This window comes from Epinephelus fuscoguttatus, linkage group LG5 (genome assembly GCF_011397635.1).
Source record: "Epinephelus fuscoguttatus linkage group LG5, E.fuscoguttatus.final_Chr_v1".
NCBI lineage: Eukaryota > Metazoa > Chordata > Actinopteri > Perciformes > Serranidae > Epinephelus > Epinephelus fuscoguttatus.
This window is the reverse complement of record NC_064756.1, coordinates 24,074,035-24,092,922: the sequence shown is the minus strand read 5'-3', so window position 1 is coordinate 24,092,922 and position 18,888 is coordinate 24,074,035. Positions and strand designations below refer to the sequence as shown.

The 18,888-nt window shown below is 42.5% G+C and overlaps 1 protein-coding gene across 1 annotated transcript in view; it reads right to left on the bottom strand.

Moving 5' to 3' along the window:
• Positions 1 to 18,888, bottom strand: part of LOC125889422 (collagen alpha-1(XXVI) chain) — a 31,815-nt gene that overhangs the window by 3,681 nt on the left and 9,246 nt on the right. Inside the window, exons 4-13 of the mRNA XM_049577439.1 lie at positions 9,730 to 9,791; positions 9,505 to 9,631; positions 6,760 to 6,864; positions 6,505 to 6,633; positions 2,625 to 2,717; positions 1,915 to 1,967; positions 1,765 to 1,827; positions 1,276 to 1,311; positions 1,134 to 1,178; positions 972 to 1,056 (exon numbers count right to left, since the gene is read on the bottom strand). Coding sequence (XP_049433396.1) covers positions 972 to 1,056; positions 1,134 to 1,178; positions 1,276 to 1,311; positions 1,765 to 1,827; positions 1,915 to 1,967; positions 2,625 to 2,717; positions 6,505 to 6,633; positions 6,760 to 6,864; positions 9,505 to 9,631; positions 9,730 to 9,791 — 798 coding nt within the window. The remainder of the gene's footprint in view (positions 1 to 971; positions 1,057 to 1,133; positions 1,179 to 1,275; positions 1,312 to 1,764; positions 1,828 to 1,914; positions 1,968 to 2,624; positions 2,718 to 6,504; positions 6,634 to 6,759; positions 6,865 to 9,504; positions 9,632 to 9,729; positions 9,792 to 18,888) is intronic.

The window sequence follows — 18,888 nt, the reverse complement described above, 5'->3', positions numbered from 1 at the left end:
AGTAAACAGTATGATGTTTTTTTGGTGGGCGGGGTTTAGTTGGAGCAAAACAATTCCCCACAGACATTAGCCAGTGCTGGCTAGCAAGGTCTGTTGGCTAGTTTTCGAGTATGGAGGAAGATGATGCAAGTGGTGGATTCAGAAATAGTCATTCATTCAATAGTCAGTGCCGGAGCGCACTCAGGCACAAACTGGACTGGTTTGTAAATTCTAAGACTGTGTGAATGTATCGTTCGATTATCTTAACCTGATATGAAGTGTGTGCTGCACACACAAGCATTTTTGATGATCGCCTTCATCCAGTCCTCTCGTCTTATTGCATTAAACCATAGTTGTCTTCATTTTTGTTGATGGGCAGTGGCAGCTGGTATGCAATAAAATTTAAGTTTTGAGCCATGACTCCTTCTATTCTGGGAGCCAATAACACAACAAGGCGACATTTTAGAGACTGACACACGCAGCTCAGTCGGGATTTAAAAATGCAGCTACTGGTATCCTTGTTATTACTTCTCATGTAAACAAAGCCTCTGTTGTACGTATTATATATTATTATATATTTTTTTTTGTGAACCCCCAACTCTAAAGTTAAAACTGTGCCTATGCTCATGGTTACCTGGAAACTGCTAAAAGCCAAGAAGTAGTTGGGCACACAACCCCGAAAAAAAGGCAGATTGTCGTTTGAACACTTTGTTTTTGTACAGATGAAACAAACGGGACATAATGTGTTAATAATTGAGCTGTAGTGATGCTGGTAGGTGGAGAGCCAAGGCCAGCTGTTTCCCTCTGTTTCCAGTCTTTGTGCTAAGCTAAGCTAACCGTGGCAGCTGGCTGTAGCCTTACATTTAACAGACACATTTGAGAGTGGTATCAATCTTCTCATGTAACTGATCGCCAGAAAGCAAATAAGCTTATTTCCTCCAAAAAACGAGGCCTGGAAAAACGTTTTCTTCCACCTCTGTTTTTCTCCCCACCATGAACGCCGATCATGTGCTCCAGGATCAGGACCCTCTCGGCCAGGATCTTCAGGGCCTCCCTGAGCTGCTGCACGGCCTCACCCTGATCAACACCATCATGTTTAGTTTTGGACAATTTTTCAAATGAGCCCAGGACGAAAGGAAACTAATGTCTCTTACCTCATTCAAGCCCTCTCCTGGCTCGCCTTTTAGCCCTGGTGCGCCCTGTGGAAACAGGATAAAATAATCTGTGTTGTGTGTGTGTGTGTGTGTGTGTGTGTGTGTGTGTGTGTCTTATACAACACAATAGCCTTATACTTACAGGTAGGCCCAGCTCGCCTGCTACACCTGGAGGCCCCTGGTAGAGAATGAACAGAGAAGAATAATTTAAGACTGCTGCTCACACACACATCTCACCAGCTTGCATTCTTTATCCCCTCTCTGCTAATCTGCCTCTTCACCAGATCTCCAATCTTAAATCATGCTAGTAGAGGAAGGGGATCAGGTTTAAAGACAGAGGCCCACTAGAGAGCCGGATAAAAGAGGGGACCCGTCATGGCCGCCCTGATTAGTGAGGCCTGGCCTTGGATGGGAGAGAGAGAGGAGGATTAGTCATGGCTCGGAGTGAGTCTTTGAAGAAAAGCTTGTTCACCTTTAATGTGTTTAAGATTGCATGACAGCTAGGACCATTTACAAAACGCAGAACAAAAAGCATTTTGATAGTTCATCAGAATCAAATATGTTCAGCCAGCCTGCTAATCCAATAACGGGCGATTGTTAAACAAGAGGACGATTTTTACAGCGGCCTCACCCTTTCCCCTGGATCTCCTTTAGGGCCAGGATCCCCAGGCTTGCCTTGGAGGCCCTCCTTACCCTGATGTCAATAAAACACAAAAATATGTGTTAATGATACGGGTCATACATTCATATCTCTCATTCATCAACAAATTCATGTACTCACATCTCGTCCTGGCAGGCCTGGCATCCCTGCAAGTCCTCTCAGTCCTGGAGGGCCTGTGGTGTCGTTCACAAAAACATTCACTCACAAAGGGGACTAAATGTCAGAATGTTTAAGTTTGGCTTCGACTGTTGTGCAATGTCAAAATTAAATTCAGCCAATTTAATACAGTTTAATTCAATTCAGTAATGACTCTGTCCTGAGAGGGAGATTTGTCAGGGTTTACAAAATAAACACTGAACTTCGATCTTCTAAATATTTCACTTAAAATATCTCTTAAATTAAGTGGCTTTAACAATGTTTTCATATGACATAACAGGGTCACACTTGTATCAACTTGTACCAGTGTTTTATTCAATCCACTGTAATGCTCACGTAGTAAAAGTTTTGAAATTCAAGAGATCACTCATTTGTTGCTAGACATTTGAATTACATAGAAAATGAATGTGTTTAAATGTCTTGTGGCTCTTGTTCTCCTAGCATATTCCTCTGTAAATTAGCATGACACATTTCCTAACTTTGGACATTTTGGGATTTCGACAAGGATCTGAATTCTTTGTGAGTTTGAGCAGTACTGATGGCTCCGTCCAAGGGGTCAAAACTCAATCACATCACAGTATACATCTATGTTTATCCATAATACATAATGAACTGTTTGGACTGATGACATGCTGTGATTCTGTGGTGTTGGCTCTAAAAGCTCATATTAATACCTGCGGGGCCGACAGGACCAGTCGGACCAGTTGGACCAGGGGGCCCGACTACGATCTGAGGAGAAGGGAGAGCTGGACGGATGGGGATCTCCTCTGGGAAAAACAACAACAGAAGTTTAGTTTAACTTCTGCACAAAAGATAATGACTGTAATGACAGATCAGAAAAGATACAGTGGAGACATGGATCATCAACAGTCATGTTACTGCATGAGGTGGATTTACAGCTTATCACTTAGGCCATGTTTTAATTAAGCAGCAACCTCCAGGGTGGAGATAAAAGCCAATGTGCCATGGTGCAAAAACCTGCCAAAAGGTGCCAACTGCAGTTCCTTGAATGGCCACTTGAGGCCAGCTCCAGAAGGTGAGTCAGTCCCTGTAGACCCCAATATTAAAATGTCAAACTGGGTGACAGGCTGTCTGCGATACATCGCTCCAGCCTATGAGTCAGATCCACCCGCTCGTCCAAATATGGGCACTTCTGGCTCCGAAAATTTTTAAGATGGCGACGGCTGAAACGCCAAACTTAAGGCTTTAAAACAGCAGTCAACAAACCAATGGGTGACAGCAAGGAAGCTGCATCCATTATCTATACAGTTTATGGTTTTAATGTGGTTAAGTGTGCAAATGTGCAGTTACCCAACGTTCTCTAATGTCCTTTAACTTTTCTTCCGGAGTCCACTGAATCAAACATGCACTCTATTTCCGGGTGCTAATGACTTAAAAATATTTTTATTGATGTTTTCATTGATCAACACTGTGTATAATAACTACAGTGACTCATAAGCTGCAACACAGCAACCTGCCAAGTCCATGTGGAAACTGCCAAAATCTCCATGACTCCATTGTTGCTGGCTGCCAAAGCTCCAACACTGGATATTTGTGTTCCACAGGCAGAAATGTTGGCAAGAGGTCGATTTTATTCAATTCTGCGAGCTCTTTACAATTTAATCATCACAAAAGAAAAGTTTTAACAACAAATATCAGTGTTTTGTAGAATTTTCCTTCCTTTGTTGTTGTTTTTTTGTCACTGCTGCTGAGCAAAACATCTTAATCAATCTGATCTCTAATGAACAGCTTTAAATACAGACGTAAATGCAACAAGAAAGAAAATAAAGACATACTACACTAAGACCTGATTACAGTCACATCCAAAGGTGGCCATGGATGCATGTGATCATGTAAGTCTGTACTCTGCATATAGTTCAGCAAACCTCCCAAACAGTTGCATTGCATGTGTCAAAATATTTCAATGAGGTTTTGTTGTTTAGCAGCAAACATAGTTTCCTCAAATAAGCAGGAAAGCAAAATCCAGTCACAAGTGGTCACTCGTGATGCATTTGAGACACAACTGGATTCACAACTTTGATCTGACAATACTAGATCTGCCTCCACTGCTGGTACAGACTTATCTTGGGCATGCCTATAAAATTGTTGCTTCCAATATGCCTTACAAATACTAGTTTCTGTATCTGTTCATATGCGTTCACCATTGGAGTGTCAGCCTGAACCTTGGTGTGGGAGCCTTTTTTCAATCTAATAGAAGAGTTAAGACCAATGACGCTTCAGAGTGGGGACCAGAGGGTGCCACAGCCCCCCCAGTATAATGGCTGGCAATTGGAGGCCGATATTACTGTCTGTAAGAGGCTGTGGCATGCTGATTTTTTAAGCTGCAAAGTTAGTGGTATCTTGTGAAACTAGACAACTTAAGGCATTCATTGGTACCAGCCATGTTGGTATAGCTTTTCGACAAGTGGTGTAAAAAAAAAAAAAAAAACGTTCCAAGCTTAGGCTAAATTTTGGCGAGGGAACAATTGGCATGGCCATTTTCAAAGAGATTCCCTTAAATTCTCACCTTAAGATATCTGAAAGGAAATGGGCTTCACTGGTACCCACAAGTCTCCCCTAAACTTGAGTAGGCCTGTTCCCAGTTAATGTTTTGTTCCTTACAATCAATGTACTCCTTCAAATCAAAGTTGTATATTTGTTTTTTTAAGGAAAAGAACCAGCCTATTTAAAGATCAATGAATCTAACACGTGTATATACAGATACATAATACATTAAAACAGGACTGTTGTGGAACTTAAAATGTTAATTGTGACAGTATCAGTCTATGCATGTCGGATAATTAGTAACATTAACTGTAAAATAAAAACCACAGTACATATGTGATTGCTTAACTCTCCATACTGACATAGTTTTCAGCTAGTGTATATACCCCAACAGCATAATCAAATTCCAGGAAGTCAGTTATCGCCTTTGGATTTGGTGTGCCACCCCAGGATTGTCAGTGGCCCCATCTGGCCACCCCCATGAAAAATTCCTGGGGGCCCCACTGGTTAAGACATCAGGGGTGACCAGTCAGGCTACAGAGTTTCATCAGCAGTTAACAGCAGGATTAAATGCAATGTGACAGTGATCGACAGCAGCAGCTGGTCGATAGAAAAGAGGTCCCATTTAATGGAGCAGTAAACACTTGGACATGAGGAGATGGAAGTCGTGCCTTGTTCTCAGCATGTTGGCTATTTCAAAGTACGCTTGTAAGTACGAATATTGTTTTCAACCACAGCACACTTCCTCTCCACTTTAACATATGCTCAGAGTCAGTCTCCCCCCCTCAGTGTTGAGACAGCACTGTTACATTATGGCTACAGTCCACAGAAAGGGTCTAGAAGGAGCAGATTTCCCTCTGGAACTAATTTTCTAATGTTACAGTCTCCTCGAGCCTGGCTGCCTCCCCGAGAAACTCCACATGAGTGGCAGACTATCTCCTCCCTCGTTCATAGCTAGCCCAGATTTTGGCTCCGGGCCGCGGCCTGTTCCCCCAAACGCAGACTGTTGTGCTGACAGCTAACAAATTAGGCCTGATTTACAGCCAGTTGGCCCCCCTCAGCTTACATGGTCCCACAGACCCAAATCTACATAGTTCCAGACCCGCAGACACAGTTCTGGGCTCAGAAAGGCAGACGCAGCCAAATGCCTAATCGGAGCCAGCAGTCTGCATGAGGTAATGATTATAGCACAGACTTCTACTGCCTCCCTGTGGTCAAAGACAGGTTTTAAATATGAGAAATGAAACTTTTGCATTTGTGATTTTTTTAAAGATATGAAGATTTTAAATCTTCAAAACACTGATAAATTCATTATTTCAAATTTAACACTACAAAAGCCATTTTGGGAGGAAGTTAAAGAAGTAAAGCTGCATCAAAGTGGATAAGATGAATGAAAAGTGTCTCAATATCTTTTTCTAAATGATTCAGTCTTTTTTAAAAAACAAAACAAAAAAACAAATGAGCTGATCTTGTGATTTATTTGCGGATATTTGGCTCCATTGTCAGCGGTGGTGTTAAATGAGGTTGCAGTAAACAGTGGCAGCAGCAGCAACACACACGGAAACAATTAAACTAAATGTAAGCCAGCCCTTCGCTGCAAAGAAACAATACTCTCTCCGCTACAACTGCGAGTCCTTCGCTGAAAGCTAAAGACACTTATTGCTCACTTAAACACTTGGTAACAGCTACAACGTGAGCCGTGCTTCCACCTGTGCCCTTTTTTTAAAAAACATTTTCCATACATAGAAACCCATCTGGCCTGTGTTCAGGTTCTGCCTGACACAATGATTGCAAAGGATGAACATAATGCATGAGATATGTGAGTGTTTGAAAATGGTGAGGCACATGATTCATCAAAATGGACCTGTGGTTTTGGCATAATTTCAGACGAACCAAAAACTGAATGCTTGAATGGTTTTACAATTGTTCTTGGGTCAGAACTCGACCATGTGTGTAAGATTGACTTCTATTATGTTCTCATTTGAGGCCATCTGGGACAATTTAGCTTGAAGTAAGAAGAGTGAATGTGAGGTGGAATAGTACGCTCACCTTGACTGTCCACGTGAAAAACGTCACCGCGCTCTCTAACAGGCAAGGAGCTCCGCCCTGGAGGACCCGGTGGACCAGGAGGCCCGGGGAGACCTATCGCTCCTGCTAGACCTCTGTCCCCCTTCGGTCCTGAGTGCCAAGGTGAAATACATGAATCAATCAGTCATGTAAAACAAGCATTTCGTCAATCGTGAGAGTGTTTTCAGACCATTTTTAAATGAGCAGATGAGACTAGACGATCTGTTGATATATTACCGATAGGTCCAGGGAGGCCTGCTCTTCCCGAGGGACCTGGAGGCCCAGCAGAACCTGGAGGCCCTGGTGGTCCGATGGGCCCTGGAGGCCCTCTGCCTCCCGATGCTCCAAAAATAAAAGAGACAGTCAGAATGAAATGCAGAGTTTATGTTTTTGGAGACTTATAGTTCAACTCCGACCCAACCTGGGAAAATAGACTTTAGGTGTGGGGTTTCAAAGAAGCAGGACTAATGGTGTGTTCATGCCAAATGCAAAGCAAATGTTGTGTGCAGTGAGATTACACACAACAACTCAACTCAAGCCGATCAGTGCTGAGATCTAGTTGACATTCTCTTGACGTTACTGAGAATCAGAAATGGAGGGCAAACAACATGGCATCTGGAGGTCTACCACTCAACGTCAGTGCTGTACAGCGACACAACAAAAAGGAGAGGGCTCAGAAATCAGTGAGCACAGCTAAATGACTTCATGATGAGTTCTGAAAATACGTTTTTGTGCCTTGTGTGAGTTATTTTGTGATGTTGCGTCTTGGAAAAATGCTTTGTGTGATTTATATTGGTCTTTTATTATGGAGGATAAACAACGGAAGGAATGAAGTGGTAATGTGTTGCAGTGGCAGTGTGGAAAATTAAACTTCTTGGTTCATGTTGGTTCAGAGCACGGAGCCTCTGTGTTTACTGTGTTCATATCACTCGATTCCAGCTATCGATTATACTTCACTGCAAACCAAGTTAGCCATTAGCTGCCTAGCTAGCACAATGGCAGTTAAGGGTGAATATTCATTACAAAAAAGAAAAACACTCTAGCTGCCGTGCTAGCATGAGTAATAGGACTAATTTGCTTCCTGTTTGGTGTGAACATGCCATAACAAAAGTAATTTGCAAAGTCGTTGTCATTTGCATGATGGCAAACGAAGGATTAGGGATATAAAGTCAGGATATCGCCACCTCTGCTGCTTCATTGAGTTGACCTTTTTGTTGTTGTTTTAAAGGGCCACTGTGTAAAATGGGTTGAAAACCGTTGAAAACAGTGACATCAGTGGTCAAATTCTAGATTGCAGGGCTCACTCGCTCACCCCTCCCGTCGGGTAAATGATGGTGGCCTCGTAGGGACAAAAAGCCTTGCGCAGACACAAGTTTTTCAGGAGTAGGTCTATCTAGCGACGAGGTAAATGTTTATTTAGTAATCTAAGCCATGTTACGATATTGTAATGAATCCCTCAAGAGCAGGACACCAGAGTAGCATTCAGGAAAAAGGCCAGTTTATTTGAGCACTCCAAAAACTCTGGTAACACTCCAGGGGGTAAAAGACTCTGTCCCAAACTCTGACACTTCTAGCGTAACACACACACTTCATACACACATACTCACTTACAGTACCCAGCGGGCACCCCCTCCCCTCTCTGCTCCACCAATCTCCAGCCCACACACTGACTGACAGCGTGGCCGGTAAACAGAGCTCAGCTGTTTATTTAGCCTAGCAATATCTCCGGACTATAGTAGCTGCAATGGACGACTTTGAACGCGATTTTTCTTGTAGCGGACACAGACCCAGAGCCATACCTGTTTGAGCCGGAGCGTACAGATGAGGAACTTGGATACTGAGCGGGCGAGACGAGAGGCTGAATCCTCCGCTCCCATTTGGCTGCACAGAATGGGATTTGGTGCTACTGCTACCATCGTTGGGGAGATATATCACCAGGAGGAAAAGCGCTGCAGAGAGTGCATCACAAGGAGTGAAGTTGCATCTTCTTTTCCTTGCAGATGACGGTTCAGGTTCATTCTCTCCTGTTGCGTGGTAAGTGTGGTCCATTCGCAAACTTTATAACTAAAAAAACTTTTCACTACTCTCTATCGACAAACTACTAACACTCTCTGCTGTTTCCTCCTCCTTCTTCCTTCCTTCCACTGTCTTCTTCGTTGGTTTATTTATACACACGAAACACGTTCTCTGGCTGGCTGGATTGTCCGCTCGGGCTGCCATATATACATGGTGGCGCAAGATGGCGACCTCTCTAAAGCAAGGCCCTTGCTATATATATATATATATAAAAGCATAACTATAAGGCTACGAAAACCAAACGAATTTTATTTTATAGCGATCATACACTCGTATAAACATATTAATGGGTAGAATATTCAGATTCAGATTCAGATTTGACAATAAACCATGCCAAATATTACACACTGGCCCTTTAAATCTCTCTCACACAAGTCCCCCGACTTTATGAAAGTGCAAGGCTAAATTGCTGGAGTACCCCTTTAACCTCCTTACTGCATCTCTGCATCTCACCACTGGACTTAAGATGGTCAGTTAAGTGAGTGAAAATAAATTTTAAAAAAAGGCTATTATATTTCTGAACATCCACCAAAACATGAGTGCCACAGGACAATAATCTATCGCCCATCTAGTCTGTGTTCTATCTGTTGCCAGAAGGATGCACTGCTGGCCAAAAGTATCAGTAGGAGCCAAATGAAGCCGGTGAAGATGCAAATATTGAACTTTTGTGTAACCATTTAACATGATAAAGGGATGCAAGTTTTTCCACTAACATCACTGGAGTTCTGACTTCAATAGCAGTGAACTATTCCTTTAATTATCTCTGAATATTAAAACTGCATTTACTGTTGATTATTTCAAATGCAGACATGAAACAGAACTGCTTTTGCACCTAGTTTTTTTTACAGACATTAAAACAGCTCTTCAACATCTTCACTACATCTGTTTTTCCTGAAGTGTTGATACCTGGTGGCAGGTATGATGGCGGCCCAATAGGAGTGGGTTTAGGTGCGTCCACTTCGTTGTCTGTGGAGCCCTCTGGTGAACTGCTGACTGTCTGCAGGGATGAGCGTCCATCTTCTAACAGCTTGATCTGAAACAAGAGCAGCAGATTTTATGCGTGTAAAGTGTACAAACACTTACCAAGTCTTGTCTTCAAATAACTGGTAGGCTTGTGGGGATCCTTGTTACCTTTGATTCAATGGCGTTTATCCTGCTGTTCATGTCAGTGAAACTGGTACAGTTCAAACACTCTGTAAGAGAGAAAGACAGACTAGAATGAGTTTAATTTTCAAGTACACATGCATCTCCTTCTCCTCTATCTGTCTTTTCCTTTCCTTCTGTTTCTGCCTCGTCTCTTTCATCCCCGTTTCTTTTTTCATCCTGGCACCATCAGCAGGATCTCTCTCTATCTCACACTGAGCAGGTCAAGCCAAGATACACAAGAACAATGTCCATCAAACCAGACGCAGGAATTTATAAAGAATTCCTCCTTAAATCATGTCACTCACTCACAAAGTAAATATTATCAGACCTCTCATGAAACTCTCTCTCACAGACACACACACACACAAGCCTGGCACACACCTGCTTGTCTCCTGACTTGGCATGTTTTCCGTCTGTCTGCCCACTCGCAGTGATGGCCTGTGTGCCCACACTCACATCCTCCTCCAGATACCTAAACCATAAACTGTGTGTGTGTAAATGTAATGTAACACACAAAGTTATAGTGCAAACACAAACCTCTTTCTATATACTTTCACTGCTGTTTCCCTTAAGTCCACCAGACAAAATGTGATTTATACTCATTTTCAAGACGCAATATATTCCATGGAGAGGTCTGATGATAGTCTACATTTTTCTTACTGTCAATAAATCCCAAGAAAAGACAAAAAACAATGAATTGATCCATCTAAACCGTGTTGTCTGTGTAGCCAAAACATGATATATCGTATTCCTCCACTATTAAAAAGACATCAATGAGCTACACTGTTGCACTGAGCAAAATGTCCAATCATTATGATAAACACAGGCACTGTAGTTCATGTTAGGTCAATACAACATATACTATCCAGGTGCTGTAAATATAATGTATGATATAGTTTCTAAAGTGACATAATATATGAGCTGAATTTATCATCAGGAGTCAAAGGGGATGGTGGACGGTGTGACACCTAGATGAGATGACAGCCAAACTGAAGACCACTGTTCGAGATTGACAAACCATAGAACAGGCTGTGTTATGAGTCATTGCTTTGTTTCCAGTGAATTTTTAGGCCCCAAATGTTTGTGATCTGTGGTGAGCCATCTGTGGTTTTCCAGCAACTTTCCATCACCAAACGTGGGTGTTACAAAACAACCCATCTGTGTTTTTCAAGCAGGGATGGTGCCATAAAAAGCAGTCGTTTTTTACTGATACATCGCTGCTTTTCCTGCCAGGATTGTGCCCCCAAAACCCGGTAAGTTAAGCCAAAACATGATTTTCCTAACTATAGCCAACATTTTTTTGTGCCTTAACCTAATCACAGAACTAAGACAATGATTCTGTTTCTGGTTCATCATTATGAGCGACCCTTTATTGCATCACATGTAGTCATTTGACCCATTATTACTAAGAAAAAATATTTTAAAGATTAATCTTCACTAGGAACCAATGGGTTTGGGGCTGAGTGCCACAAATAGGGAAACAAAGTCAGTGAGTGTTGACAGGTGGACTAATGCATTGTTGGTTTTGGTCTTTTAAAAGCATTTGTTTAGCCTGGGAAACAGACAAATCTGCGAGCTCATGTTTTATTTGCTCTGGCAGATGTGTCTGGTCTTCACTCCCATTAGGGGACAGATTCCACTTGACCTGGCCTTCGTTGAGTTATCCAATCTGGGGCGTGGCTCCAATGATGCCTGACAACTTATGTAGCCTTCACACTTGACGTAAAATACATGATGATATCGTTTCTGGCTCACACACCGTCGTGCCTAGGACACTACGGCAAGCATAAACCTACGTCACGGCCGTTGATAATAACCTTTGGAAATCGAAAATGAAGAGGCTCCAGACTAACTCGCATTTGCAATTTGGTCTGGTGTTGTCAGGCTAGCATTTGTTGAAAGTAAGCAAAATACTGAATAATGCCAGACTTATCCTGAAAGACATAGCACTAACACTTGGGGAAAAATGAAACAATTTGCTAATTTTTTGGGTTTCTTGTATTAATTTTTCTGTTCAGCACCTGCAAAATATTTATGTACTTGTGTTTGTCAGTTACTTTTTATGTTACCCTCAGTCTGTTTTGAACACTTTGGTGATCTCTGCCACAAATTATACCATTCTAGCCACCACAAAACCACAGATACCTACACATTCCTCACTGTGTTGCAGTTTTGGAGCCTTTACACAAGCTGTAGTCCACAGTCCAAAACACAGAATGGCACATTTTTTTATAGAAAAACCCAGTGTTTGTTCTAAATGTGAGCCTTCCTCTGGTCTATGGCTCATAAGAGGTCTGGAATGTCAGCTGTCAGTCCCACAGACGGGATCCACCCACATTGTGGTCATAGCAGGGATACCTAGAACGAGGAACAACTGGTGCTCATAAATAACTAACAACAAAAATGACCCAAACAGCTCTGGTTTGCCTAAATCAGCGTCTCTGGACGCAGGACACAAGGTACTAATGGCAGCCACTGAGGTTTCTGCTTCACTGAAATAGGACGGGGTAAATGTCTACACAGCGTCTGTATCTGTGTGTCATGTACATCCAGTCCAGTGCTGTATCAGTCTGGGTGTGGGTGTGGTTTCTCAGTGCCTCAGTTAAAAAATTCTGGCCCTGGAGCGCAGCCACAAACGGAAACAACAATCAACAGCTCGACCCAAAAACACATTCCTTAGGATTCATCAACCCAAATACTGAAAGCTGTTCAACCACCGAGGCCAAAATGACCCCACATGAGTTTGTTGTGACTGACTGCGCTGAGGTTTCTTTAGAGAGTACACCAAGGACATCAAAGCCGCACGCCGCACAACAGCAAGACTGTGGGCAATCATGGGCTCCACAATGTGCGAGGCCTGATGAGTTGATATGCCTTCATCTCTCCTACAGTTATTCATCATCAGCCCAGAGGAAGTCTCCACCCTCTGACACACTCTTTCTCTATTATATACAGCACATCAATCTGTGATGCATTCCAACAGTTATTCTGTGATGATGTGATGACATTTAGTTTGTAGACACGCTCGTGGTGTAGCTCTGGGAATGCCAAAGTCAGTTTTCAGGTTCATCAGGAGATCCACCATTTTGGTTCAGACTGAAATGTCTCAGCAGCTATTTAACTGATTGCAATTTGATTTTGTACAGACATAGTTCATAGTTCCCAGAGGATGAATCCTGATGGTTATGGTGAACCCCTCACTTTCCCTTTGCTGTCATCATGAGATTAATGTTGTTGTTATGTTGCGACAGTTTTTAGATGGATTCAGTGCTGGACCTAGCACATTTGGCGTCCTAGGCAAGCTTTATGATTAAGTGCTAATTAACAAACGTCACAACATGTCCAGATAAAGACAAGGATCTTATAAAAATAAAAATCAAAACTAGAATTACAGCCTATTGGTTGTATGCCTCCACCAACCAGTCAAGTTGCAGTTTACGTTCATGTCGGTCCAGACTTATATGTACCCATGACAGTGGAACATGCTTCAAATATGGATGTTGCTCCAAAAAAAGCTACAAAGTTACACATCTTCACCCAGGCAGCACAGAAGGTCTATAAGATCAGCATAATTTCAAGATGGACACTCAAGATAAGTGTCTCCCCCTCTGTTCCTGAGCTAGGACATTGAGTAATGGCCAGAAAAGTGTTTTTTTGCAGAACATTACGATGTTACAGTGAAGCTGACCTCTGACCTTTGGGATATAAAATGTCAGCAATTCATCATTTCATCCTGTTGGACATTTGTGTGAAATTTTGTCATGATTAGTGCATGAATTCTTGCGTTTGGCCAACAACATGTTTTGTGAGGTCACAGTGATCTTGACCACCAGATCCTTGCTGAGTCCAAGTGGACTTTTGTGCCAAATTTTAGGAAATTCCCTCAAGGCGTTCTTGAGATATCGGGTTCAAGAGCAGGAGACAACCTTAAAACATACACTGCTGATTAAATTTTTCTTTTTTTTAGCAGCCTTTATGCAACAACTTTTCCCATAAGCTCACGTCAGGGACTACAGCTAACAGAGGAGATGGATTTTATACAGATGAAACGAAGTTACAGTGGCGTAAACACCTGCTCAGATGAGCTGGTATATTTTTAAGGGAAGTGTTGTTTCTTTTATGCTCACAAGGTAGTTAGCAAGCAACTTGTACTTTGCGCGTATTCAAAGGTTCTGACTTCTATTATCAAGTGCTGTAGATGCAGATTTCTCTCGGAAAATTTAAAGTAACGAGCAGGAATATGCTTCTTTTGTTCAGAAAGACTAAAGAAAAACCTAGTGAGAGACTGCATTGAGTTACAGATGCTACAGAAGCTGTATTAGAACAGGACTCTCTTCCTGTGATCAGCATGTTAGCAGAGTCATTGTCGCTGACCATAGGACAAAGCACTGTCACTGTGTCTTAGTTCAGCCTCACAGAGCTGCTAGCATGGCTCTTAGTTTCGTTTCGTGTTTACCCACTTTCACTCAGCCTTTCAACAAGCTTCAGAGAAGTTAGTACATGTTTAAATGTAGGTGGAGAGACTGATTGTGACAGTGTAGTACTTTCACTCAAAGTGCATTGTGTCAAGTAGCTGCATTGCTCTATGGTCAATTGACAACCAAATAAGCAAAGCAGCCTCGTCCGTGATGGTTTTCTGCTCCTCAGACGCTAAAGTCATGCTGCTCCAAGTCCACTCTAATGAGCTAACTTGTTCAAGCCTCATCTCTTGTCCAACGAGAGCCAGAAATAAAACCAGCCATATCGAATTATGTCATAAACATACACCACAGGAAAACACCAGAACTGAGTCAGTCTGCCGTAAATGTGAACCAGAGCAAAACTGCATTTTCTTTTCTGTTTTTTTTTCTAACAGTGGCGGGCGGGATTTCCATCTCTCCAGTTGGAATTTAATTATGTTGGGTTAGAAAACCAAACTTCCGCTGCGCTCGAGCTGATGTTTAGAACGGGAACGCAGCTATAGAGTCTGTTTGGAGCCATAATTACACCATGGCAACATAAGACAGGGTTATTTTTCTTGGATTGCGCTCAGCTCATGGGAAAGATTCAGGATTGTGTTGTCTTTAGTGGGAAGCCAAATAAACAGAGAGAATTGAGAAAGTTTTCTGCTCCAGAGAGAAGCCGGGGAAAGATTTGTATGTTTGAGCAGTTTTTCAGCTATGCAGATGCTACATCTTGTCTGACTGAAACTTCACTTAAGAATGACACGACTAGCAATTATAGGAACACCTTTAAATATTTTCATCTTTTCTTTTATTCACAAGACAGAGACAGAGGGCAACAACAACATACTCCGAAAACCATGCCCACTGGAGGAGAAAACAAGCAGCACCACAATATGCAACCAATGGCTGAAAGGCTAACAGAATGTCTGTAGCTAGCTAAAAACAGCAGATTTCAGCATGTTGTAGAATTAATTTAGCACCCTGTCTGCCAAAGAGGAAAAGTTGTACTGTGAAACTCAATATTGCTGGTCCATCTCTGTGTCCTTTCTCCTCACCTGGCTTATCTTAGAGAAATGATCCCGCTAAAGTATTTGATCAAATCACAAGGTAAGATCATCATTTAACCAAACATAGATCAGAATCAGGCCTGAATAGCTTAGTTAGCTTCAACCTTATTCAACCTTATGTAGGCATAGGGAGTGTCAGGATTCCAGTTTTCTCATTCTTACTGCTGGTGCCTCACACCTTATTGCTTGTAGTTTTTTGGTTTAGTAGCTTACAAAATCTTAGCTCTGGGTTCTTTACCCTATTAGTAGTGCATCCCACCACACCAACCCCTTCTCCAAGGAATTATGTGTGTGTAATGTTGTTGTTGCAATGTAATTCAATGCCTTTTCGTGTCTAAAGGGGTCTGTTAAGGTGGTTCGGGCATCTCACCTCCTGGGCGCCTCCTGTTAAAGGTGTTCTGGGTACATCCCACTGGTAGGAGGCCCCAGGGAGGACCCAGAACACACTGGAGTGATTACATATCTTGTCTGGCCCGGGAATACCTTGGGATCCCCCAGGAGGAACTGGGAAGAGGAACTTCTGGGGTGCATTGCTTGGCCTGCTGCCCCCACGATCTGGCCTTGGATAGCAGCTGAAAATGCATGGATGGATGTTATGTAATTGCTACCTGGATTATGTTTAGAGAACGTCTCTTTCAGTTAACAGAACTCTAAACTCATGTACCGCGTAGGCTTCGGACAGAGGTGGTTGTGGAGGATGACGGGTGTACAAAGACCTTGACACCAGAACTTTGGGTTTGTGTCCAAACTCCTGTCTTAGGTTAAGGCAACAAAGCACTTTGGTTAAGGTTAGGGTAGTCTCTATATACAGACTCTACATTCAGTGAATGTAGAGTCTGTAGGCAAACCCCAGAGATCTTGCCTCCGGAAGAAGAGCGGAAGAGCCCTGGTTTCCGGTTGTAGGCTGTTTGTAGTCCGCGTGATATTGACCAATCACGTTTTTTGCCAGGTTAAACGGTCCATGCGGTGAACTAACGAGGCGGAACATAATTGCCGTCACTGCAAACTCTGAATCCATCGCAATTGTTCAGCATATTTACTTATATATAAACGTAAGTCGGAAACGGAAATTTGCCTCCTCCGCCCAAATCAAACCGGAATGCCAAAAAATCGGGGGTCTGCCCCCAGATGCTGTATCGCTGTCTGCTGGAAGTCAGACGCCGAATACAGCCGATGGGCTCCGAGAATGAGGATAGGGCAATGTGTGATTTTGGTTAAATGTTAATAAAAAAGGTATGAAATAATGCAACAGCCACTATGAGTGGATACTGTATTGCAAGATTGCCTATTTTGGTGAAACGCAACTGAAATATGTTGTCGGTGAACATTTTGCTGATTTGTTCAGTAGGCTGTCATCATTTTTACGACTTGTCAAATATGTTAATTACTAACATTCGTCATTATGTTAATAGAAAATGTAATTTGCTCAGTATTATATTTCCCTCAAAACATCTTTGCTGTTTCAAACTTAATTGCTAGGAGACAGGGCTGACCGCACAGAAGCTTTTAGGCATGTTTTTGTTGTTTATTAGCAGACGTAAGTGACAAGGAGGCACCTTTACTCAGTACAAAGTCAGCAGAGAGCAATAAATTGTTTTCCCATCTCGTGGGGGCAGGACTACATATGCTCTGTCTTTATAGAAAATGCAGTGTTACAAGACACGTGAGAATTATTTTAAATGACCACAGACACTTTAATCACATAAAATGCAATTAACCAAATATCGGATTGCTGGGTAATGCACCATGCAGAAGGATTAGATGTTCATAAATAACATGATAGGGAAGGAAAGCTGGCATTAGTCGTATGTGATAAGCCCAAGTGTTAAGTCTGGCGATGAAAATGGAGAGACTGGAGCAGACCTGTAGGCGAAGCATGAGAGTGTAAACAAGATTAAAAACTCTTGGAAGATAAATCTTATTTTAAACATCAGAGGAAGCAAGCAAACTTAACAAACTACAAAAACAACTACTTGTTTGATGAGTCATGTCTTCCATTATTGTGAGATCTACAGGACAAGACAGCACAGGATATTTTGGCAAGAGGGTAAGAAAGACTGCGGGCATCGTCTGTTGAGACATTTCCTACATCAGACTTGGATATAGATCAAAGAAATCACTCGAAATTTCTCTCAGTTTTAATACGCGCGCACACACACACACACACACACACACACACACACACACAGACAACCACAAAACAAACCATGACGCACACAGCTGGGGACAGTCATTTTCACTGCCACTAAATGCTCGCTCTGTCTGTATTTATGAGCAGGACGGAAGGATGATGTATTGAAACATCTTCTTGGGCCATCTTAGGAGTCGCTGACACATCCCCAAGATACACAGACAAATTTGTGCCCAGTCTGTAAGCTGTGTGTGTGTGTGTGTGTGTGTGTGTGTGTGTGTGTGTGTGTGTGTGTGTGTTCATGTCTGTGTGTGCAGACCACAGTCGGCCTCCAAGAGCTGGCTGTGTCCCAGGAGCCTGTTGTGTGTCGGCCCCAGCCAGCAAGTGGTCAGCTATTGCTGGCATGGAGAACAACTGGCACAGAACACACACCCACACACCCACACACACACACACACACACTCCTACTGTCACAAACCCTCTCACTCACTAAATCACACACCCACTTTGACCGCGGTGGCTGGTGGAGGATGGTGAAGGCAGCTTTTTTTTTGAAAACCAATATGTCTAGTTCTCCACAGAGGAACCATTTAGCATTCTTCAGCATGATGCCAGCTGACAGGCCACACAGCATTTCTTTAAACTGAAGTGTTGCAACATTTTGCAAGTAAGAAATACCTAGCAATTAATGGAATTTCCCATTAACTTTGATGCATGGTGCCATTATTTCATGCAGAACAAAGCACGGTCAACGACTAAATAATGGACTTGAGAACCCCAATGAGGTGCTAATATCTCACATTCCTCTCCTCAAATGCTGCTACATGACAGGCACAGTCATGAAACAATGAAGCTGAATCTCTTCCAGTCTGAGGAGACACTAATTTCTCAATCATTTCCTCCAGAATGCAACCACTCGTCCCATCACGCTGCGCCGTCCAGTGTTGAAACACTAGCTACACATCAGTCACAGTTAGAGATGGACGACCCTGCTGGTGCACAGACATAAAGTCATCGTCGTGCTATGAGATGATGGCGTGTGAATTTAGTGAAACAGGGGCAACATTTTTGAGGATGTAGCAATGTCTGATGAAACTGAGAGAATGAAAGAGGTGGAGACACATTAAACAAAAAGATGAAGAGCAGCTGAATATGACTTGCTTACTAGTCATATCAGAAATATTCTAAATATGACATGAGAACACACAAGGCTAGAAATGCAGAGATCTCTGATTTTGGAGGCTGGAGCATGTGAGCCGTGCTAGAAAGTAGAAACTATGAAGACAGATGTTCTGATGTAAGCTTGAGTGTAGATGTTTAGTGTTTAGGGTTTCATGGGCGGCACTGCTATTCATTCAATAGGTTCATTGATTCAGAAAGAAATATCTCGACAACTATCGGATGGATTGTCATGAAATTTGGCACAGACATTAATTTACCCCTGAAGACTAATTTTATTCACTTCGGTGATTCATAAATTTTTCCTCTAGGGACATCATCT